Genomic DNA, 23650 nt, shown 5'->3' on the forward strand with positions numbered 1-23650 from the left:
CCAAGCCGAGCTCTTGGAGAACTCCACCCCCTGCATACCTTGAAACTTGTTGAAATTTGCAGACCTGATGATACACAGTATGAGGCCACAAGGGGGTAGCAGTGGGCCATGAATGGCCTTGTCTGGCCCTAGGTGCAGGGAGGTCTGGGGGAGGGGGAACATGGGGTTTCCACCCCAGGAGGATGGGCCTGCCAATCACCCAGGATCAGGACACTGCCTAGCAGACCCCATGCCCTGCCAAACAATTTGGAAGGACAAACTGGAGGCTGTCCGAGAACCCAGGCCCAGTCGGCCTGTCATCCTGTCTTGTCTGTGCATCCCTGGGCAGGTGACTAACGTGCTCAAGATCCTCAGATCCCTCATATGTCAAGTGGAAACAGGGACATGGATCACATCGGTCCTGTTCTGCACAGGACTGCTTATGGGGTCCAGTGAGTCGCCTGGATGGAGGGAGGAGCATATTACAAACTGTCGAGTAGGTTCAATTTGGGAGGTTTCTAGGCCTTGGGTCTCTCTTTCTAACTCCAAACCCTGTCCTTGTCCTCACCCTGAACAATCCTCTGGTTTGTTCCTCTGGTTTCGGGGGTGCCTCTGACCCAGGGAGCGTCCCCTTCCTTGTCCCTCCCTACCCAGAGGGGCCCAGGGGCAGTCGGCAAGGACAGGCACACCCAGACACACACTGGGGTTTATTACACACAGCGATATCCATCTATACAGAGAAGGGAGGCGAGCCTCTGGGTGGGAGGTGGCCAGCTGAGGGACCCTTGTCTGAGGTGGGGAGGCCTCTCCTCAGGGCACCGGGCCCTCTTCGTCTGCATGGCTCATCCGAAAGACCAGTTCTGGCAGGCTGCCCAGAGTCCTCTCAGGTGGAGAGTTGGGGCCAGTGAGACCCAAACTCTTGAGCCGCAGCCCGGTCTCCTTGGGCTGACAGAGTCCCATCATGACTCCCTTCTGGGTGCTGCGAGAGACACGGGAAGCAGCAGCCCCTCCCATCTGGGACCCGCCGTTCTCCGCACTCGCGGATCACGGGGATCAAGAGGCTTCTCCGTAGCTGGGTCCACAGGTCGTGATGGGAGAGCTTGGCCTCTCCTCCGGGCTGGAGGCCACGTGTTCTCACAGCAGGCTGGGTTCCCGAGGCCTATTGAACTCGCTTGGGAGCGTGACCCACTGGGGGCGCTCCCCATAGCTCCCAGCATCCAGCTGGGCAGGAATCTCGTCCTGGCCTGGGGAACCTGGGCCCCAGAGGGCCCCGAGGGGTGGGCAGCTGGCTGGGGCTGAGGCCAGAGGCCAGAGAGGCGGGGACAGCTGCATTTACTGTCCAAGCCCTGGGCCTTTCTGGATGCAGCGGGCCCCAGGGCTCCGGAGCTTCTGGGGGTGTTGGGGGGTTGCAGTCTCTCTGCTAATCAGGTGGCTGAGGGCCCAACCCAGCATTCTTGCAGCCTCTCTTGAGCCAGGCGCTTTCACCTTCGTCTCCTTCCTGGGGAAGCCAAGTCCCATGGCTGCCCCCCGAGTATGCGATTCCCCTGGACTGGCCTGTCTGCTTTCCTGCCAGCTTCAAAGGCTGATCGTTCTGGGGCTGGGCCAGGCGCCCTCTTGAATGTTATGAGGGCCACATGTCGTGCCTCCCGTGAGAAAAAGATCAATATATTACTGTTTTTTGTTTTTTTGTGTTTTTTTTTTTACAAAAATTAAAAACGTCCACACGCATCTGTACAGGTTGTGAGCTGGGTGCGGGGGTCACTGGAAGAGAAAGGAGAGACCCAAAGGTGAGGAGGGAGGCCCCGCCCTGGTCGGGGCATTCTGTCCTGCACATTTCTTCTAGAACAGGCATGCCCCCAGTCCTCTCATCCCTGGGCAGGGCTTCCACCCCCTCTCAGTAGGGCAGTAAGGACAAAGTCCCAGGGTGTCTGGATGGCTTTGCCCTCGCTGGGCCAGGCACTGAGTGAGCCCTTAATGACCACCAGGGGGCGCTGTGCACAATCACCCACGACCACGGCCCCAAACCTTGGGCCATCTGATGGGGCAGTCAAACCTAGGGTTGCGTCATCACGGGCAAACCCAGCTACTTAGGCACTATGTGGTGAGCTGCAGATAGCAGCCCCTGGGGGTCCCCCTCAATGTCCCCTTTCTCCCAGCCTGTCCTAGAGACTCTTCCCTGCGAGGTACCTTATGCCAGCAGCCAGGCACGGGCAATCCATCGGGGCCCTGGAAAACAAAAGGGTTTCAGTGATGGGGCTGGGGGACTGGTCATCTCCTACACTCCATACACTCTTGCCCTGGGTGTCGGGAAGAACAGCCCCGGGAGCTGCCACATGAGGCCCCTGGGCCCCACCGAGGTACGGCTCGAATGTTTGTCCCCTGAAGAGCTGGGTCACAAGCCAGGCGGGCCTCTCGCTGTCCTTGCTAAGGACAAAGCCTCTATGGGGCTTTGCTTGTTGGGACACTGGAGCAGGGGACAAAACCGTGCCACCAGGGAGGATCGGGGATTGTGCTACAATCTGCTGGCTGGGAGATCGCCACTCTTGACACTAGCTCTGGCCGCTCACATTGGGGGCCTGAGGGCTCTCAGGGAGTTTCTTCAGGACCATCTGAAGGGCAGTCCAGGAAGTAGGATGCCCCCGAGGCCTGTCCTGGTCCCTGGGCCTGGGTATGAGAGGCAGATGGGGCACGCTAAGGCTCGCAGGATAGAAAGCGAGGTGGGGGGCAGAGGTCATCTGGGGCACCATTAGAGCCAACGCTGGCTTGCTGGTTCGGGGCACTCAGACTCCAGGTAGGGTGGGGTGGGGTGGGTTGCCTCAGGCAGCCCGGAGGGCTGGGGGAGCTGGAGAGGGACAGTGGCAGACACCTCCACCAGCCTAGAGTCCTGGGGGGTAACCCTGGCGTGGGAAACACTTCACTCTGGAGCACAGGAGCAGGAGCCCCCAGAACTGCCATGCATCCACCAGGGGCACAGGCCAGGGCCCAGAGGGAAGTGGGGAGGAGGGGCCGGAAGGAAGGGAAGGCAGGATGGGGGGCGGTCAGAGCAGTGAGCACCCCAGCCCAGCCCAGCACACAGCACACAGCACACAGCAGGCCAGATCTCATACCGCGGGGCAGGGCCCCCTGGAGCCCGGCGCCCCTTGCTTGCCTCCACATTTGGGATTCTCCTGTTTCAAAGACAAAGGCTAAATGACCCAGGGCCTGGAGCTGCAAGGCTAGGCCCACTGCGTCCTGCTGGTGTCCCCATACTTTGTGTGTATGCCTACCATGCTGCTCTTCTTGTCTTTTCCTCATTGACTCATCAAGCCCCTGGGGTACAAATTAGCACCCCTACTGCCTGGATGGGGGACTGAAGAATGAGGACCGCCTCTGGGATCCCTCACTCCGAACCTCCTTTGGAAGGCGGCCGACACGCATTGGGGCTGGGGTGGCCGGGCGTGGCTATCTGCTCAGTCTGAGTCTGAAAACGCCCTGCTGTCTTTCCTGTCTTTGCTGAGCTCCCCGGGAACCCTCCCAGCCCTCCGGCGAAGGGAACTGAACTGTGGTTCCTTCAGGCCTGTGGTCTGGGGAGCCATGAGGAGCTGATGTACGAGAGAAGGAAAGGAGGAAGGTGTTGGGGGGGGTGGCAGGGAAGGATTCTGGGGCACACAGGGAAGGATTCTGTGGGCCACCCACACCAGTAAAAGCCTCCTCCTTGGGACCCACACCCAGAGAGCGAAGGGTGTCCTAACCCCCTTTTAGGGCCAAGGAAGCTGAGAAAAGAGGAGTGGTGACGCCAGCAAGGACTCTGCCCTGGGGCCCAGCCTCCATCTCTGGGGAGTGGTGTGGGTCCCCTGAGCCATGCTCATGGAGGGGAGTCAGGACCAGAGCAAGGGGAGCCTCCCTGATGGCAGGGACAAGACATGGTGGTCTCTTGGACTTGCAAGGGAGCTCTGAGGAGAGAAGCCACCAGCCCGAGCCCGGCCTGAGGTGGCGAAGACCTGGGTTGGGGCTCCCACTCTGCTCCAACACGTACCACAGGACACGGCTGGTCCAGGCCTGGTGGTCCCGGCTCACCCTTCTGGCCCTTCACGCCTTTCCGGCCTGGGACACCTCGCTCCCCCTGCACAAGGAGGGAGACGGGGATGTGGCCGTGGCTGCCAGGCCCAGGACCCCTTTTCCACCCCTCAGAGGGATGGGCCTCCAACTGGCAGCCACCCCATCCTTCTGCCCCCCCCATCCCAGCCTCCCTCTGCTCTGGCTCCTCTCCTGCTGGCCCCCCTTCTCTCCACCGGCTCCCTACCTTCTCTCCACGTTCGCTCCGGTCACCTTTCTCTCCTCGGGGTCCAGGGAACCCCTGGCAAAAGGAATAACATGAGGTCTGAGGTTCGCTCTTGCTCTATGTTCCTATCAGTGCCCCTTCCATCCGTCACTGCCCCGCCCCCATGCCTGGTCGGGGTACAAACTGGGCCCACTCCAGCTCCTAGGTGACACGTAGGCTGGGTGCAAGGCTGATTTAGAGATGAGCATGCATTCAGGACACCAGCGCTGTTTCCTCCAGAGGAAACACTATTGGGCTCTCTGGAGACCCCCTCAGGCAGAGCCGCTCGCTGGCCAGGGGTTTTCTCTGATGTCCCTGTCCTATGTAGCTGGCGCGGGTCCAAGCATGGCTAGGGATGGAGACCCGGGGAACTCGTGGGCGTTTGTGTCACTATCTTTGCCAGACTAAGAAATGGTAAGCTCTGTTCTCTGACTTTGGCTAAATCTCTTAAGCCCCTCCTGCCCATCCATCTATCCGTCCATTCGTCCATCCACCCCTGCCACCAACATTTCTAAGCATCCTCTAGGAAGTGGGTTGTTGCTGGATATGGAGGACAGGACAAACAGATCTGATGTGTCTACCCTCTCCCCCTTTTTATTTTCTGGATCTCAGACTGTTTTTGAGATCTTGAACTTGCTGGCTAGGGACAGGCTGCCCCTCCCTCATGCCTGCTCTTGCAGGTAGCAAAGGGGTGGTCTGGGAGGACGTTTCATACGTAAACCAACAATCCCCCACCACCCCCTTGATCTGCCTCTCACGCACAAGCCGATACTTCCCCTGCCAGGAATCATCTCCAGGCCAGGTGACAGAAGCCGGGGCCTCCCCTCCAGCCCAGATCCTGCCCATCCTCAACTGTTTCCTGGGTCCGGCCTGCCTTTCCTGAGGAGACCCCCCTAAAACTCTGTCCTCCAACCCCTTTCTCACCCCCCACCCCCGACCAAACCTGGTGCTTCCCCACGGGGCCCTGCATTGCGAGGTGAGCCCTTCCCTTAGGACACCTAAGTAACCCGTTCTTCCCTCAATGGCACTGACCTCTCTGGGTCATCACTCGGTCACCTCCATAAATTAAAAACCCGTGGGAACAAATGGGACACTTCCCTGATGGTCTAACAGGACAGACAAGAGGGCAGAGAGGATGGTGGCCAATGCTCAGGGACACAGGAAGAAGCAGAGACCAGGGGGTCCCCCAGAGAGGGGCTGTTCTAGCCAGTTGTGAGGCTGGGGAGCCTGAGCAGAATCCCCACGGCAGCTCGGCCCGGTGGAGCGGGTGCGGGGCCAGTGGCTTGCCGGGTAGAGCAGGTGGGCCTGGCCTTGATATGCCACTCTGAGCTGTGAAGGCAGCCGCAGCCACCCTCCACCACCTCCCTCGGTCCAGAGCCTGAACAGGATCCGGCATTGGCTTCTTCTCCAGACCCATCTCAGGGATGGACCACCATCCTCCCGATCAGAAACTCTGTGTGTCTACAGTTGCTCTCCAAGGGGTCACTCTCTCCTTCAAGTCCAGGGAGGACACCAGAATCCCTGCAGCCCTGATTCTGGTCACCATTCCCTTGTAATAGCTGCCGGATTTTCCTGGGGACCACCCTCCCTTCTTAAAACCTGCTGACTCCACCCCCAGCTCCGGAGGGAGCACGTGATCCGGCCTGGCCAATCAGGGCACTGCATTTCTTTTGGCCAAGTTGATCTTTCAGCACTGACCCAACTGGGGCCGGTGAGAACTGATGAGACTTTTCTAAAAGAGAGACTGAAGCACATAGTCTTTCTCCAGGGTTTGGGTCTGGGAGGATGTGAGTCTGGGGCCACTGCCTCCATCCCATCACCACATCTAATTTGAAACAACACCCCCAAAGCAGAAGCACGGACAAGGAAGCAGGAGAGGCTGGGTTGTGTGGATTGTGTGTTGTCCCTCTGGGTTTTTAAATTAGGAGTTAGTTTGAGCCAGTTTTCTGTTTTCTATTGCTGGCAACCCAAAGACACTTGATCCGATCAACTTTGGGCTAATACTTCCTCTCCTCTCCTTCCCACAGTAATGTGCTAGCTGAAGCTTCATCTTCTCTCACCAGGATATTGCAATCCTGCTCTCCTCACCTTCCTGTCCCAGTGCAGCATCTTTCCATTCAGTTATCCATCACCCTTTCACCCATCATCCATCCACCTATCCACCATCCATCTGTCCTTCATCCATCATCCATCCACCCATCCATCATCCAACCATCCGCCCATCATCCATCCATCCATCATCCATCCATCCATCATCATCCACCTACCCATCTTCCATCATCCATCCACACATCTTCCATCTGCCCACCATCCATCCACCATCCATCTATCCACGCATCCACCAACCATTCACCCATCTCCCATATACCCATCATCTATCCACATCATCCATTCACCCACCATCCACCCACCCATCTCCCATCCATCCATCATCCACCATCCACCATCCATCATCTACCCACCCATCTTCCATCTAACCCATCCTCCATCCACCCATCTTCCATCCATCATCCATCCACCCATCTTCCACCCATCATCTACCCACCCATCATCTATCCATCCACCATCCATCCATCATCCATCTACCCATCTTCCATCCATCCATTATGCATCCATCCATAATCCATCCATCCAGCCATGACCCACCCACCCATCATCCACCCACCATCCATCTACCCATCCTCCATCTGCCCATCATCTATCCACCATCCATCCATACATCCATCCATCCACCCATCTTTCACCCACCCATTATCCATCAAATCATCCATCCATCCATCCACCCATCAAGTACCTACTCTGGGCTGTGAACTGGACTTGGCACTGGGGACACAGGGGGAACCAGTCGGTTTGTAGTCCCAGCCCTGGGGAAGGGGGTCACATCCGAGCCCAGCAGATCAGGTTATTGTATGGCCAGTGCAAGTGCAGAAGCTATATACAGGAGCCTGATCACAGTGAACAATGAGATACTTACATCTAGTCCTGGCTCCCCGGGCCTTCCCTGAAGAGAGACAAAGAGGACATGTCAGGGGCCAGGGAGGGATTGCTGGGAGCACTACTGCCGGGATGCTCAGCCTTGTGAGTTGTCCACAAGCCTGATTTATGGCCCTGGGATGGTGTGGTGCAGGGGGTTGAGTCCCCAGAGCTGAGTGACACTGTAAATGTGCAGCCATACTTGGAGGGCATCAAAGGAAGGTCATTACCTTCTCTCCTTTGGTTCCCGGCAGCCCAATAAGACCTGGCGGGCCGGCTGGCCCCTGGGTAGAAAAGAAACAGGTCAAGAGGCATGACAGTTATAGGAATTAGTGCCCCAGAGAGATAAAAAAGGCTCATGATGACACTCACAGGCAGGCCGCTGGGGCCTCTGTCACCTGACACACCCTTCTCTCCCTTTGCTCCGTCCAAGCCCTGGAAGCAAAGAGGAGACATCAGTCACGGGGAAGGGCTCAGAGGGTAGGACAGGAAAGCCTCAGGCCTGAGTGCAAGCTGGGAACTGCAGGGCAGAGAAACAGACACCCCAGTTTCTTTTTAGTGCAAACAGTAACCAAAGCCCACATATGGGCTTCCTTGCACCCATTTCACAGATGAGTAAAGAGATGCAGAGCAAGGGGCAGGGACAGGTCCAGCCGCACAGCTGAGCGGCAGCAGGGCTGAGGACCAGTCAGGTTTCTGAGCTGGCCTCCCCCACGCGGGGCACACGGGCAGGCCACACTCAACGGTTTTAATTTAAGAGCAGAGGACATGACATTAGGTAATACACACCAAACCCAAGACTTCATGTCCAGGCTGTGGGCAGTTGAGAGACAGATGTGTGAGTGGGGGGCACGGGGGAAGTGGGTAGGGGGGGTGAGGTGGGGTGGCCCAAGGAGGCGGAGGCAGCAGACAAGTGCGCAGGCAGAGGGACAAGGTGAAAGACGAGTCCCAGTGTGGGGCTGGGTGGGCACATGGTCCCAGGACATCAGTGAGGTTGGGCTCCAAGGGATCCAGAACCTTCAGGCCCTGGGATAATACAGAGCTGGTTTGGGGCCAAGCGTGGGGCCCTCCCTGCCCATTAGCAAGGCTTTCTGGAACTATCCAGGCTGGGCATCTGCAGTGAGTAGAGGGATTTCCAGAACTCACCTTGGGACCCTGGATTCCCTGAAGGCCCTAGAGGAGGAGGAGAGTGGTCACAGAAGCTTAGAGGCCACTCACTGGCCCCATAGCCCTGACCTCTGTGGCCTCCCAAGCCCAGACCCAGGCTCTCCTGTATTGCTTGATATAACCCCCTCCCCACCAGAAGTCCTGTCTTTCCCTGGGTCACAGCTCCAAGCCTGGGCTCACCACCCCCTGCGGATGTCAGCTACTTCATATGAAATGGTCTTACCATGGGGCCTGGGGGGCCAGGGGGGCCGGGGGGCCCTGGTGCCACTATGATCTGGGCCTAGGAAACAGTCAAAGATGGGTTAGTCATCTAACCCCCTGTCATACCTCACTAGCCCATGGTTGAACACAGTGGACATTGCATGAGCACTTCTGGGGGTGGGGCAGCTGGGCCTTGAGCCACTGGGCTGAGTCTCTTTCCTGCCCCCAGAAGGCCACTGCCTGGTGGGGGGGGGCCCAGGGGCTAGCCTTCGGGGTTCTCAGACAGGCCTCAGTTGGAGGACACAGCCCGAGGTGCCCCCCTCCCACTCCCTTGCTGCCCTGGCTTTGGTCAGGCCAGGTGGCCTTTCTGTCCCAAGGCTCAGAGCCCCAGCTGTCCTGGGCCGGGAATTAAGGGGAGACCTTGGTCCTCAGCAGCCCCCCTTACCAGGCTCTCTCGTAGACTGTCAGATGCTGACTCTCCCTTCTCCCCCTTGGGCCCGTCGGTGCCCTGCAGGACAGGATGGCCTTCAGCCCTTTCTGCCCATCACCAGACCCACCGCCCGCCGTAGGTGCACTTCCCCTGCCTTCCTCATGAGGCCCCCAGCGGGAGCGATGAGTTGGCATTTACAGCTCAAAACAGTTTCCCCTAAATCCGTGACAGACACGCTCTGGGCACCCAGCAAGGGGGTTTCTGGAGAGCATAAACTCTCTCCTGTGGGGCAGGGGGCACCCAGGGGCTCTGGAACCAAAGACCTCTCTAGCTGAGGGAGCCCTATGGATGGACACTAGATGGGAAAAGGGGCATCTATCCCCTAGCTAGCTAGCTACTTGAACCCGCAGCTCTTCCCGTCCAGCCACCATGACCGTGACAGTGCGTACTGAATCACATGGCCAGCCACCACTCTTGGCCCCGTCGTGCAGGCCCTCCTGAGTGGGAGATTATTATCCCCATTTTAGAGGCGGGGAAACCGAGGCCCAGGGAGGTCAGGACACTTGTGCAGTGTTGCGGAGCCAGCAGGGGACAGAGGAGAACGCAAACTTGAGCAGTCAGCGGGGGCTCTAACCACCTGCCGGCTCTGTTCCACCTTGGTGGGGGGCGGGGGGGGGGGCCTTGGGAAGTCCTCGCACAGAAGAGGAAGAGAATGTGGAGGCTCAGAGAGTCCAAGCTGCCTTTCAAAGGCTCAAAGGCTTGCAGCCCCTGGGCTGGGCGGAATTGGTAGGGCCCTAGCGGTGCCCCCCTCCCCCATGGCTGCTGTTGGGGGAACACATTGGCCTTGGAACCCCATGGGGGCAGAGGAGGGTGGACCCCGTGCCCCACCTACCGGGAGGCCTGACAGGCCCATCTCGCCTGCCTCCCCTTTGGGTCCGGTTGGCCCAGCCTCTCCTGGGTCTCCTTTGGCTCCTTTGGGACCCTGCGAGCCACAAGAACAGGGGGTCGGTGGAACTCAGCAGGCATGCTCCCTTCCCTCACCACAGGGGGCTTCCCCAGAGCTTACTCCTGACCAAGCCAGACTCCCACCCCCACTTCTTCATCCTAGGTCCCTGGCTCTGACCCAGAAGATGAATGCACTGAGGAGCTTGGATGAAGACAGGCATGCGGGGGGGACCAGTGTGGGGACGGGTGGAGGGAGTGAGACTGGGCAGCCCCTGTAGGGGCCCTTACAGGTCTTGGGGTGGAGGGTCGACCCTGTGCTCGCATCTCAGGAGCCGGTGGTGGGAGACCCCAGACCCCACGTACAACCAACCATCCACCTACCCAATGCCCCTCCCAGCCACTCACTGCCTCTGTCAGCCAATCACAGAATCACGCATCCAAGACGTGGCACGAAAGCCACGGCCATGAACGTCCAGTGATGCCCTCGACCCCATGCTGTGCACGTGGGGACACACCAGTGTGCACTGAGAGCCACACTCGTAGGACCCAGAGCAACAGGACCGACGTTAGCTAATATTTGAACACTCTGCCCTAGATCGCGCCCTAAGTGTTTTACACACACACGATTATTTAAGGCTTACACCTTGGGACTGTCCTCCCCTCCAGGTGAGGACCTGAGGCTGCCAGAAAGCGAGCAACCTGCCCGAGGTGTAAGGGCAGAACCAGGACAAGCACCCTGGCTGCACACTCTGCCCTGTGCTAACCCTGCGCACACACACACACACACACACACACACGCCCACACGCAGCCCACCACTAGGCACCAGCATCGCCAAGCAAACAAAAGGCCCAGAGACCTTCTCTCCGTCGATTCCTGGGGCACCAGGCAATCCCAGCTCACCCTGGAAGGGAACAGAAAGCAAGGGGGGTTATGATGTCTCATGGTCTCCGAGAGGGCCTTGTGGTCCCTAAAGTGGGCAGAGCCTAGGAAGGTGTGCCCTGGTCCCCAGCCGCCTCCTCAGCTCCTCCAGGCAGATGCAGACTGGGGCTATAATTTACAGTCTAGGGGGTGAGAGCTTGGGAAACTGAGGCTCGGGGAGATTCAATGACTCGTGGCAGGACACACGGCCCAGGGCAACAGCCGGGACCAGATCTCGCCTCATTTCCAGGTCTCCTGAGCCAGCCAGGCAGCGGTGGGTAGGTGATGGGTGCGGGCCATAGGAACGGCTCTGTCTGTCATCTATGGGACCTGGGGTTTACATGTGGGAATGAGGCCTCCAGGGAGGAGTGAGGGCCAGGAGCAGGACATCCAGCTTGGTTAGGCCACTTTCTCTGAACCCCCAGGAGTCAGGCCGGGATGCCAGGAGAGAAGCGGAGTAAGCATGGCAGACAGGAGAGGGGAGGTGGGCGCTGGAGTTCGGGGGCTTGGAGGGGGCCACACAATGGGCCCATGAACTCACCTTGGCTCCGGGGATCCCTGGGGGCCCTGGAGGCCCCTGTGGCCCAGGAGGACCCTGTGTGTGAAAGTCAAACTGGTCAGTGTGTACACGAGTACCCCCACCACCACCCGCCAGGAGCTGGGGCTCTGGCTGGCCTGCAGCAGCGTCAAAGCCCCTCACTGGGGGTGCCTGGGTGGCTCAGTGGGTTAAACCTCTGCCTTTGGCCCAGGTCATGATCCCATGGTCCTGGGATCGAGCCCCACATCGGGCTCTCTGCTTGGCAGGGAGCCTATTTCCCTCTCTCTCTCTGCCTACTTGTGTTCCCTGTCAAATACATAAATAAAATCTTAAAAAAAAAAAAAAGCCCCTCACTGACTGCTTCTCACCCAGTCCCCACTCTTGTCTTGTGGGGGGGGGGAGGGAGGTGTCACCAGGGACCAGGTGGGATACCACGGAGTCCACTGCAATGGTGGGTCCAGAATCCCCTGCCTTTAGAGCCAGTATCCCCCAAACATAGATTTCATCACAACACTCCCCTGCTCACTCCTGAGGCTCCTTGGGGGCAGGCCTGGCTGCCATCATCCTCCCCCAACAGCTACTAGAAGACGTAGCCCTCCAGCCTGTGCTCCCTGGGGAAGGTGCCAGGAGGGCCTGCTGGGACTGGACATCAGGAAATGGTCTGTCTCCTGCCCCTGAGCAGGGAGCTTCCCTTTTCACTTTGGCCTCTGGGGAGCTCAGGGTAACATAAGCCATATTCACGGCAGCTCTTAGCATCTGGGGTAGAGGGTGCTCAGCACAACTCTGATTTCCTTATCAGACACACCTGGTGAAGCTGGGGTCTTTGTGCTAAGCTGTCCCCCGACCCTTGTGTAAAGAAATGCAGGACCGATACACTAAGTATGTGGTTGTCTCCCCAGGAAAAGAACCAGGATACATCCCGGTCCTGCCACTAACCTACCTTGAGGGCGTCCAGAATCCTGCCATCGTAGTCTATCACCACCGTGTCTCCTTGCTCACCCTTGAGGCCCTGGGGACCCTGAGGCAGAGGAAAAGTGAGAATTTCAGGGTGGGGCAGAGGCGGCCGCATGTGTATCTGAACCCGGGACCCTAGGAACCCCGCCCACATGACGGAGGGAAAGTCCGTGTGCCGTGTGGTGGCTCGGCTGTAACCCGATGGGACCCCCTCGAGCTCATCCTCCAGGATCTACATGGCCACGGGCACCCCAGTCCCTGAGAGACACTCCAGGGCCTGGACAGCAGGTGTCCGGGGCCTGGAGCCAACAGAAGAATAGGCTCCTGCCTTCTTTGGCTGCCAGTCCCGTGGGAACCCAAGTCCCCTGGGGTCTCAACCAGGAGTTCTCCAGGGAAAACAGAAAGTCTCATTCTGATGTGAAGTTCTTCCGATTTCTAAATGTCGGCCGTACAAAGGTGCAGAAATCAACACGTTCCCCCAAATGCCCAGACACCGTGTAGACCAACTGCCAGCTCGATCTCAGCCTTGTGCCTCAGTGCCTCAGTGTCCCAGGCTCTGGTAGAAGCTGTGCATGCTCACGTGTGCGTAGGACTGTCTGCAAACGCAGGTGTCCACACCCACCTGTCCACACCCGCACGTGCTCTAATAGGGGCCCTCCTCACCCAACCCTTCCTCGATAAACCTCCCTCTGCCCCAGGCTGCTCTCTACTGGGCCCACCGTGAGGGATGGGCAGCACTCTGCTCAGGCCTGGAGCCAGCCCCCTACAGAGGGCCCAGAGACCCTGGCCAGGGGTCCTCCCTTGCCAGCAGGCTCCGCAGTCACAGTCCCCCAGAATCCCACGCTCAGTTCTGAATCCAGCCCCTGCCACCTGTGCGACCAGACTGTGGGCTTATCAGCCTTGTTTTTTTCGGAGGAGAAAAGCAGCCTCCGGGAGTGTTCAGGCTTGTGATTGCTGGAGGCCACCGAGCAGGGAACGGGACCCCTGGTGTTGAACTAAAGGTGGGTTGACAGCGGCTGGTCGCAAAGGATCGGAGACCAGCGCAGGGGTGGCTCTGCTTCTGGAGACAGGGACAAACTGCAAGGTGGGACAAGGCACCCTGCTGGGGGAGGGTCACCCCCACTCCCTCCCCAGGTGATGCACAGAAGGTCTGTGCTTGAACATAAGACAAGACTCTGGGAGGGCGGACACTCAGCTGGGGACAGCTCGTTTTCACACATGTGTATTTGAACGTTTTACCGAAAGTAGGTATGGTGAGATTGAAAATTTGAAAATCAGTAATGAATGATTAAAAAAAGAAGACTCCCATTTCCCGGAGCTCCAGGGCTCCTCTGGGGTCTCCCGCGGGAAATGACGGGTGCATCTGAAGAGCTCCAGGCCCCTGGGTTCCCTTGGCATGGCTGGAGGGGGGACTCACTTACCCGCAGTCCTGAGACTCCGTCCACGCCTCGCTGGCCGGGCTCTCCCTGGGGAGATGCAAGGTTGCAGCCACATGTGCGTGGCTGCCCCATGCCCCTCCAGTCCCCGTCACCCAAAAGCGTGAGGCCCACGTGCTGGAGCCCCAAGGGACATCCATATGCAGTAAGTGCCCCAGAAACAGAGCTCCTGGAAGGAGGGTCCAACGGGAGCCCCCTCAGACCCCACAGTGTGTAGAGCTGGGCCACTGAGGGATGGCCTGGCTTCCCCAACTGCAGGATGACTGAGCCACATGGTCAAGCTTGGGGGAGGGGGCTTGTCCTTCACCCAAACCTGTGGCCACCCCTGGGGCCAGCCTCTGACAGCCCGCAGAACCAGACCCCAGATCCCACGTCCTCCCGCAACTCCCCACTTAAAAGGGCAAAAGGAGGCAAAGCCACATGACCCCAGGATGGGGGCACAGGTCTGAGCTGCGCACTGCGAGGCACCTTTGGCCCTGGGGCGCCGTCCACACCATTTTCTCCTGGAGGCCCCGTGTTCCCTGGCTCGCCCTGCAATAGAGATGTTCGCAGTGAGTGAGTGTGCCAGGGGCCGGCTGGGGCTGCAGGCGTTGTGATTCCTGGGGAACACACCTGAGCCCCTCTGGGACATAGTTAGGGCCCCTGGGTGGGGGGGCGCTCAGGTGATATTTTGGAGACAGGCTGGCAAGAGAGCAAGGATGATACCCTTGTCCTACCTTGGGGACAGGGTAGAGTGGGCGCCACCCCCCAAACCTGCACTGTGAAAGGGCCGCTAGGGGTCTCACCAGACCGCTGGGAGCCAAGGGAGGTGGGAGGCAGGGGGCCCTCTGGGGGAGGCACAGGTACCTACCTTAGGGCCTGGGGGTCCGGGGAGCCCTGGCTGGCTTGGAATCCCGTCATCCCCCTGAGGAGAGAGCAGCTGAGGCTGCAGCCCTCAGGCCCAGGCATACCGGTTTTGGCTGTCTCCCCCATCCCACGCTCCCTTGCCCACCAGCCCACCAGACCACCAGACCTCTGTGGGGGCCAACATTGGTCACACTGGGTGGGGACAGGGGGGCGGGGCAGGGTGGGTCCCCCAGGGCCAGCCCAGAGCACGCATGAGGGGGATTGGCGCACGGAAGGGAGGGGCGGGCAGGTGGAGGAGAGGGGATTGGCTCCTTCAGTCAATACGTGTAAGCACGTCTGTAGGCCAGGCAGATAGGGTCCCTGCTCAGTGGGGGAAGAGAGGGGCCTGAGGTCAAGGAACTATCCAGATAAACCCACAGCACCAGGCCAGGAGGTGGAAGCAGTGCTGGGAAAAGAGTTTAAGGGGGTGGTGGGATGGAGGGATCAGAGCGACCTAGGGGAGCTTTTTGGAGACCTGGCAAGGGAAGGGGTAGAAGGAGATCACCCCAGGCCAGTGGTTCCCAAACTTGAGTGCATGCCAGTATCACCCCGGGAGAGGTGCTGGACAGACCACAGCTACAAATTCTGGTCACCAACGGGACGCCTGAGTGGCTCAGTTGGTTTAGTGTCTACCTTCGGTTCAGGTCATGATCTCAGGGTCCTGGGATTGAGTCCCACATCGGGCTCCCTGCCCAGCGGGAAGTTTGCTTCTCCCTTCTCCCTCTGCCCCTCCCCACTGCTAGTGCTCTCTTTCTGTGTCTCAAATAAATAAATCAAATCTTTAAAAGAAATAAATAAAAGTTCTGGTCACCAATTCTGATGGGTGCGGGGTGTGTCCACACCCCCACCCAGGGGATTCCCCACTACAATTTAACCCCACTCTGATACTTGTCAACCTGGAGAGAGCGTTGGATCCCACAGGTTAAGGACCCAGTCCTATAAGCCAGCACCCCCCCACCCCTGCACCCGCCACTTTAGGCACCAGGAAGAAGCTGTGTTATAGATTGGTCATAGACCCACAGTTACAATGACCTCCTCCCTGAGTTCCATTAACTTGCTAGAGCGGCTCCCAGAACTCAGGGAAACACTCTACTTACTAGATTCCCAGTTTATCATAAAGGATAGAAGTCGGGAACAGCGAGATGCAGCGGGCAAGGCATGGGGAAGGGGTGCAGAAGGTCCCTGAGCTCTCCAGGACTGCCGCTCTCCCCAATTCTCCCCATGTTCACCAGCCCGGAAGCTCTCAGAACCCCCATCCTTTGGGGTTTTTACGAAGGCATCATCACAGAGGTGGGAGTGATGAAATCACCTGCCACGGGTCAGATTGGTTCAACCTGCAGCCCCTCTCCCTCCCTGGAAGGCTGGTGACCGGGACTGAAAGCTCCAACCCTCCCATCATGTGACTGGTTCTCCAGCAACCAGCTCCCATCCTGGTGGGGCGGTTGTCCCTAAAGTCGCCCCATTAACGTAACAATAGACACCTTCAAATTTGGTTCATCACCCAGGACATTCCAAGGGTTTTAGGAGCTCTGCTCCAGAAACCAGAGGACTAAGACCAAATATGGATTTATTATAAATCACAACATCCCAGTGGCCTGCCCCTGGTGTCTCTGACTAGGTGGATCCAAGATCGGCCCCCAAATGCCCCTAAGACCCCAGCGATGCTGATACTGCTGGTCCCAGGACCACACTTTGAGAACCACTGTCCAGGTCCCTGAAGTGGGAACGAATTTGCTGTGTTTGCAGAAAGGAAAGAATCGGTGAATAAGCGAGTAAATGAAGGAAATTGGACTTGGGTCTGGTGAGGACATCCCTGTGGCCACCACCCGCCTGCTGCCCTGGGGAGCCCCTGCCCATCTCCCTAACCACTTCCCACACCCCCACCAGGAAGCCCTTCCTGGGGGCCCCCCTCACCTTCTTTCCAGGAATGCCAGGCTCACCCTAAGATGGAAGGCAGAGGGGTACAAGAGAGAGGTCAGAGCCCTGAGAACATGGCCCAGACACCAGGCCACCTGCTCCTCTGGTGGAACTGGCCTTGATGACCGGGGATGGCCCAGAGATCCTGGACCCTCAGACAGGTGCACAGGGATGGTGGGGCTGACAGTCCCGGACTCCGCTCCTGACCAGGGTCCCCTCCCCCATGCTGAATGACCCCGGACAAGTCAGTGCTCTTACAAGTGGGCATGTGATGCCACAGCCTCTGGGGGGTGTTTCTGAGATGAGGGAGAAAACAAGGAAAGCCCTTCTTCTTCAGGCGGGACCCAGTCCATCCCCCGCCCCCACAGCAGGCAAAGAAGAAAAGGAACAGCTGACCTGTGGGGGTGGGGGAGGGGATGGGAGCCCATCCCTCCCAGGCCTGGGGAGGGGACAGGGGAGCACTCACCTTGGGCCCTGGGAGTCCCTTCAGGCCCTGGAATAAGAGAGGAGAAAGTATTAAATGGGATACCGGTGGCTGCTTTTGGGCATCATTGTGTAAAGGGCGACGCCAAGTGCCAGATGGCAGGAGGCTGGGCCATGCTGCCCCTTCTAGGCCTGCTGGCCTAGGGCTGCTTCCGTGTCAGATCTCAAGCAGGGCAGTGGCCTGGGGTGGGGGGCGCCCTCTAAGGGATGCAGAGCTGGGGGCCTGGCCCATCGGTTCCCCACTGCTGGCCGTGAGTGGGATGGGGGCTTCTGGCCCCCTGAATGAATGGGGCCCCAGGCTGCCCCAATGCCCTGGATACTGACCATCTCGCCGTCACGTCCAGCCTCTCCTTTGGGACCCTGAGGAGGCAGAAGAGGAGACCCTCTTGATGAAGGGACACAGGGACTCCACGGTTAACGGAGCCCACTCCCTGCGCTGTGCCCTGGGCTGGGGCTCCAAGCTGTCTCTTGTTTCATGAGCGGGTGTCCTTGTTCCCACTTTGCAGATGAGAACGTTGAGGCTCAGGGAGCTAGGTGCCCAACAGGAATAGGAATGGATAAGCCAACTGAGTAGCTAGCTGCCCCAAGAGGGGACCCTGGTGGCAATTTGGTGGCAGTTTGGTGGAGGGGCTGGCTCTGCGTGGAAGGGGAAGGACAGGCCTAAGTCCCTGCTGGCCTCCAGAGTCTGGGTAGAGCTATAGGAGGACAACTGAGCCTAACTAGTTAGTACTGGAGGGAGGGAAGGAATTGGGGGGAGAGCGAGCTAGAGTGGGTGGGGGGAATAAAATCTGGGGAGGAAACACCTCCATATGGGTCTCAGGGTCAGGGTTAGGATCGAGACTGAAATTGCAACTAAGGTCAGGTTAGGGTCTCTGGTTGTATTTGGGGTTAGGGTGCAGGGTAAGAGTTGGGTTTGGAGTCAGGTCAGAGTGTAGGGGCCAGAGGTAGGGTCTGGATAATAGCCAGAAATGAGGGTGTGGACCAGGATTTGGGAATGGGTTTGGGGTCAAGGTCTTAAACGGCATCCGGTCTAAGGCTGGAGTGGGGCAGGTGTCTGAGTTGGGGTTGGGGTTAGGCAATGTGGGTTTGGGTCTGAACTGGGGACAGGGGTATTCTACCTCCATGCCCTCTCTTACCGCTGGGCCTTGTGCTCCCCTGGGGCCATCTTTCCCGGTGTCGCCAGGAGGGCCCCGGGCTCCAGGGGGTCCAGGGGGCCCCGGAGGCCCAGCAGCTCCATCTCGCCCTTGGTCTCCCTGGAAGAGATGGGGCCTGGCTTACTGTGAGGGGGAGGGGAGGGGCTCCAGTCTCCAGAGAGTAGCCTCTGCAGACAACTGGCCAGATGCCTTCCCTCCCCTAGCCCTTGCGGGTTTGGGGGTGAGGGGTGGCTCAGAGGAAAGTGTTTGGTTCCTGGGCTTCTCGTGGCTTCTCAGCAGCCACAGGGACAGACAGGTCCCTGTACTTTGGCATAAAAGCTAAGGGATGTGCCATTCTCCCAGCCCTTAGTGCCTGGAGCTCAGCTCTGGTGTTCCGTTGAGATGAGACACGCTGGGTACAGGAGCAGAGCATGTGGGCTCCACCAGCCCCATCCCCCAGAAAGGGGTCTGCACGCGTCCTGAAGGGCCTTCCTCGTAGGCCAGCCTCCTTTATCCCATGTTGGAGGTGCGCTTCTGGGGCCTTACCCGGAGCGATGAAAACTCCCGCGGATGCTCACAGCTGCTCTAGGGGTAACAGCCCCAAACTAGAATCAACCCAAATGTCCTTCCATGGGTGAACGGCTAAGGGACGGTTAAGCGACAGCTGTGTCACAGAGCACAGCTCCGCCAAAATGACAAGGAACAAGGCATAGCCAAGTTGGAACAGCTCTGATGGATCTCGGGGGACGACGCTGAGTGAGAAAAGCCAATCTCAGTGGCTCAGACTCTACGGCTGCAAATACACCCCAGGGTGGACATGGAAAGATCATGAAGATGGAGGACGGACTGGTGGCTGCCGGGGGTGGGGGCAGGGATGGGGCAGGGCAGGAGGGGACTGAAGAAGCACAGGGGATCTTCCTGTGGTGGTTATCCGAGTCTACTGAGTGTGATGACGTCGCCCAGACTTTTCAACGCACCCTGATGGGCAAGATGGCTGAGCTCCCCATGAGGCAGGTGGATTCTGTCAATTATCTGGTTGTGCGACTACATTGCACGGGGAGGCAAGATGTCACCATCGGGGAGCGTGGAGGACAGGTGCATGGGGACCACCTCTGACAACTAATTGTGAACCGACAGTCATCTTGCGATACAAAGTTAAAAAAAAAAAAAAAAGGAGAGCAACAAAGGGCCACAAAGTCTCAGTCATGCAGCATCCCGCCCCCAACTCAAGGACCTGATGTTAGTACGGGGTCAGACCTCAGGCAGCCAGAGCCCTCACCTCGTGGCCCCCAGCTGCAAGGAAAGGGGGGCCACGGTGCCACCGGCATTTCCTGCTGCCCCTGTGGCACGGGGCAAGGTCATGCACACCCGGCTCACAGTGACAGCAGTCCCCAAACTTCCCGTAGCTGAGAAACGCAGAAGCCTCTTGCGGAGGTAACCCTCCTCCGACCCCGTGCACCCTGCACTGATCTCCCTGGAAGCTGGCTCCCCCCAACCCTTGCGACCACCCAGCCATGGCACTGTATCGACCCATTTTACAGGTAGAGCAATCAGGAACAGAGAGGGTAATCATTTCCCCAGGGTTGCACAGCTAGGAATGGCAGCAGCTCCTCAGGGCCACTGAGGAAAGCGATGCCTTTTGGACGCATTCAGAATCCCTGGCTCCCGTAATGTGAAGGTTCCCCTCTCTTGCCAACTGGACCCCAGACACAGTTCATCGGTTTTCCCCAATTAAAAAATAGACCGAGGCTCTCAGTGTCCACCAATCAGGGTCCCGACCCGGAGGCCAGGACTCCAGTCTGACATACAGCAAGCTGACAGTCGGGTTAGCTTGCCCAGGTGCAGGTGGGGACGGCAGTGGGTGATTCCTGCTCCATTTGCTGCTGTGTCAGGAAGAACTGGAAGACACCCTAGTCCCCGCTCCCTCCACAGCCCAGGGGCCCCACAATGGGTACCACTGGCCTGGACTCTACTTATTGGGGAGGTAAATGGGTTTCGACACGTGAGCAGGTCCCAGCAGATGTTGGTAGGCTCTGACCTTGAGTTACTCGGGACACGAGGCTGGCCAGCTGCCTTGCCTGCGTGCTGGGATCGGGCTGGCTGAGGTCTAACCATGGAAACGCAGGGGTGAGTCAAGGGAGCACGCAAACCAGCAGGCCCGGACACGCCACTGGGCCAGGCTACCTTGAAGACGCGGCGACTGTACCCGTGATGGTCTCTACTTATAAAGCCTGGATTGAGCCGTGGAAAAACCATCTAGCCAGCAAACAGGTTGTGTGGTCAGGAAGGCAGAAAGGGTGACTTAGGAAGGGACAAAGCTGTTTCGGGGGGGCAAAGCCTCTCAACCCAGCCCAGCGACGGGGAAAGGAGGACTATGTTCTCCAAAGATGGCCGATATGCTCGTTCCCATCCCACAGGACCCTTGCAGTGCCCCCCCTCCATTGCCCCACCAAGAGAGAAGGTCTGCTCCTCTTTCTCCATGTTGACTCTGGGCGGGCCCCGTGGCTGATGGGACAAACAGGATGCCATGGAAGTGAGGCGTGCCAGGCTCTTAACTGGCCTCCTGGAATGCTAGTCTTGGGACGCCCCTCTGGGAAGCCCACTGCCACGCTGGGAGAGGACTTGAAGCACATACCTCCCCACTGGGCTCCCAGCCAACAGCTGCATCCATCAAGGCCATGGGAGGGTGCCACTATCTTGGACTGGCTTTGATGAGAGAGATCTGCTCCCCCCAACCCCCACCCACAACCGGGGCCGTTGTTGTTTTAAGCCATGGAACTTTCAAGGGTGGAGGCTGATTTGGAGGTGGCTGGAAACTTGGGACAATGAGAGGATACCCATGAAGGGTGGAGGGAGGGCTTTGGGAAAGATCTCTCATGACTCCCGTGCTAGGGGAGCTTATCAATTGAGGAGTGGGCACGCCCTTTCCAGAAGATCAGTGTTTGTACACCCACCAGAAAGCAAGCAAAAGGCTTTTTCTCAGTGGTCACCAAATTCAACGTGGGTACCCTGGATTTGACTTCAGCTTTTGGGGACCCCATGGTTGCCCTCCAACCAAAGGCCCAGCACAGAAGAGCTCTGTCCTGGGGCCTCAGCCTGGCCAGCCCAGGGCTCTCGGCTCCTGCTCACGACCACCTGTTATATGGGCCCTTCTGGTCTGGTGGCATAAACTGGGCTTGGGCCTGTGGGGCCGCAGAGCTGGGACTGGGACCGGGACCAGGACCGGGACCAGGCCCACACTTAGCCCTCTAGCTGTCTCCCCTTCCCGTCCCCCATCCACAGTGCCTGCCCCTCACTCCTGCTCCATCCCTGCCTTCAGTGCTTACAGATGCTGGCTGTGGGGGTACTTGCTCACTGGCTACAATTTCCACCCCATAACCTTTTTAGGGAGCAGCCCCCTCTAGTACAGATGGGCCTCCACTCCAGTTGTGGCAGGAATGGAGGGGGCATGCTCTTAGGGCCCCTGATGTGACCCTCTGCCCAGATCTGCTTTGTGGGGCCCATCCGACCTGGGCTCCCCACTCTGCTTCATTGAAGAGACCCCAGGTTTGGCACAAGGTACTTCTGGATCCCTTGGGCCCTGGGGACACCGAAGGCCAGGGGATCTACTGTCCCTGGGCTGGGTGCTGGGTGCCCACCTTTAAGACTGCCATGAACCTTTGCTATAGCAGCTTGGATAAGGGGCTGTCAATCCCGCCCACCACAGCTGGAGAAACTGAGTCACAGAGGGGAAAGGGAGTCACTCAAGGTTACTTGGCTGGTAAGTGGCAGAGCTCAGCTGCTGACCCATAACCTTCCCTCTTCCTGAGGTGCCAGCCATCCTCACGAAGGTCAGTCTCGGGTCTGGGGGCAGCGCTAGCCCCACTGTCCCTACCCTGCCCCCCATCCACGGTAACAAATATGACTGTGAGGAAGCCCTGGATTTTCCAGCCCATGGCCATTTAAATGAAACCCCACAGAAGGACAGATGGTGGGCAGTGGGCAGAGACTGTGGGCCCATGCGGTAAGGGGCAGGGACCCAAAAGAGACGCTAGATACACCTTATTATATGGTAACGTGAACTGTGTGGGGTGGGTGAGGGGGTCTTGCGTCAGCTCTTACCCGAGGGCCAAGGTCTCCTGGTGCGCCCTAAGGACAAAGAGCAGGAAGACGGGTCACTGCTACTATTTTTACCTTATCACACGTATATAAGCATTTACTCTGTGCTCCCTGCTTTAGCCACTTAGTCTCACCCAAGTCTAACGAACATATCACGAGAGTTCTATTTCTAATCTCCATTTTCAATGAGGAAACCGAAACACAGAGAGGCAAAGTAGCCAGCCTGAAGTCTCACAGCCAGCGCACACACAGGGCTTGGAACCAGGCGCTGTGTTGCCTGTGGCCAGCCCCTAGTCATGGCAGAGCAGAGATGAGCTGCTCCCCATGCCCCGCGTCCTCTTGGAATCCTGGAACCTCGCACAGCAAAGAATGGTAATTACTTGACCGTCTAAAGTCACCAAGCTCTGGGGCTGGATGTCACGAAGGGACGGGTGCCAAGATGCCAGTCTCTCTCTGGGTTCAAAGCCTCTGCTTTGTTCAACCGGAGACAGCAGGAAGGAAATCACTTCTCCGTTAGGTTGCTTTAACTGACAGATAGGGAAACTGAGGCCCACGGAGCCGGCCAACCGATCGAAAGCCATGAGGTTGGTGGGGGAGCCCTAAGGCAACCCTGAGGCTCTGAGCCTGGGATCCTGTGCCCGGCACAGCTCTGAGGGTGGCCGGGGACGGTGGCTGGCCTTACTTACCTCGGAGGGCACATCACAGTGGGCGGCTGGAGTGGACGTGGCCCAGATGTGGATCCTAGAAGGGTCCTACCACATGGGCATCTGCTCTGGCCCCTCCCTGCTCTGATCCTGCCGTGGGACACATGGGTGGCCCCTCCCGCCCCTTCCCTTCCATGGCACTTGGAGGCTCCAGCCCTCCAGGGGTCTGCCGTGACATTTCGTGCCAAATGCCAGGGAAGCTTTTCTCACGGGGGGTGCTGTAAGGACCACAGGGGCAGCTCCCCACATCTGTCTGCCTTGGGGTGGGGGCCCACACACTCCTCACAAAGAATACCATCTATAGTGACTGTTCAAACCCCCGCCCCCCAGGCTTTCCTGGCTCCGGCCCCTCCCCCCCTCTCTTCCATGATTTTTTGCTTCGGAAACTCCTCATTTTGCAAAGACCTTGCTTTGAGTTTTGTCATTCTCTGGTGTGGAGGGGACTCCAATGTCACTCGGGATCGTTAAATATAAGCCGTGTAACCATTAGGAGGCAGGCACTCTTAGCCCCACCTTCCAGATGGGGAAACTGAGGTTCCAGGAGGGGATGTGACCTGCCCAGGGCGACACTCCAGAGCTGGGGTTTGG

The 23650-nt window shown here is 58.5% G+C and overlaps 1 protein-coding gene across 1 annotated transcript in view; it reads right to left on the reverse strand.

Annotated features, from left to right (window-relative positions):
- Nucleotides 1-789: 789 nt before the first annotated feature.
- The window catches only part of LOC111158877 (collagen type XXIII alpha 1 chain), a 308540-nt gene continuing 285679 nt past the window's right edge, over nucleotides 790-23650 (reverse strand). The window contains exons 8-31 of the mRNA XM_022521174.1: nucleotides 22362-22388; nucleotides 18264-18380; nucleotides 17452-17487; nucleotides 17111-17137; nucleotides 16642-16668; nucleotides 14693-14746; nucleotides 14311-14373; nucleotides 13828-13872; nucleotides 12393-12470; nucleotides 11456-11509; nucleotides 10853-10897; nucleotides 9943-10032; nucleotides 9066-9128; nucleotides 8643-8699; nucleotides 8399-8425; nucleotides 7625-7687; nucleotides 7483-7536; nucleotides 7254-7280; nucleotides 4262-4315; nucleotides 3995-4081; nucleotides 2167-2205; nucleotides 2005-2014; nucleotides 1118-1232; nucleotides 790-958 (exon numbers count right to left, since the gene is read on the reverse strand). Of these exons, the coding sequence (XP_022376882.1) occupies nucleotides 790-958; nucleotides 1118-1232; nucleotides 2005-2014; nucleotides 2167-2205; nucleotides 3995-4081; nucleotides 4262-4315; nucleotides 7254-7280; nucleotides 7483-7536; nucleotides 7625-7687; nucleotides 8399-8425; nucleotides 8643-8699; nucleotides 9066-9128; nucleotides 9943-10032; nucleotides 10853-10897; nucleotides 11456-11509; nucleotides 12393-12470; nucleotides 13828-13872; nucleotides 14311-14373; nucleotides 14693-14746; nucleotides 16642-16668; nucleotides 17111-17137; nucleotides 17452-17487; nucleotides 18264-18380; nucleotides 22362-22388 (1428 nt within the window). The remainder of the gene's footprint in view (nucleotides 959-1117; nucleotides 1233-2004; nucleotides 2015-2166; nucleotides 2206-3994; nucleotides 4082-4261; nucleotides 4316-7253; nucleotides 7281-7482; nucleotides 7537-7624; nucleotides 7688-8398; nucleotides 8426-8642; nucleotides 8700-9065; nucleotides 9129-9942; nucleotides 10033-10852; nucleotides 10898-11455; nucleotides 11510-12392; nucleotides 12471-13827; nucleotides 13873-14310; nucleotides 14374-14692; nucleotides 14747-16641; nucleotides 16669-17110; nucleotides 17138-17451; nucleotides 17488-18263; nucleotides 18381-22361; nucleotides 22389-23650) is intronic.

This window comes from Enhydra lutris, unplaced genomic scaffold (genome assembly GCF_002288905.1).
Source record: "Enhydra lutris kenyoni isolate GAN:26980312 unplaced genomic scaffold, ASM228890v2 scaffoldscaffold64, whole genome shotgun sequence".
Taxonomy (NCBI): domain Eukaryota; kingdom Metazoa; phylum Chordata; class Mammalia; order Carnivora; family Mustelidae; genus Enhydra; species Enhydra lutris.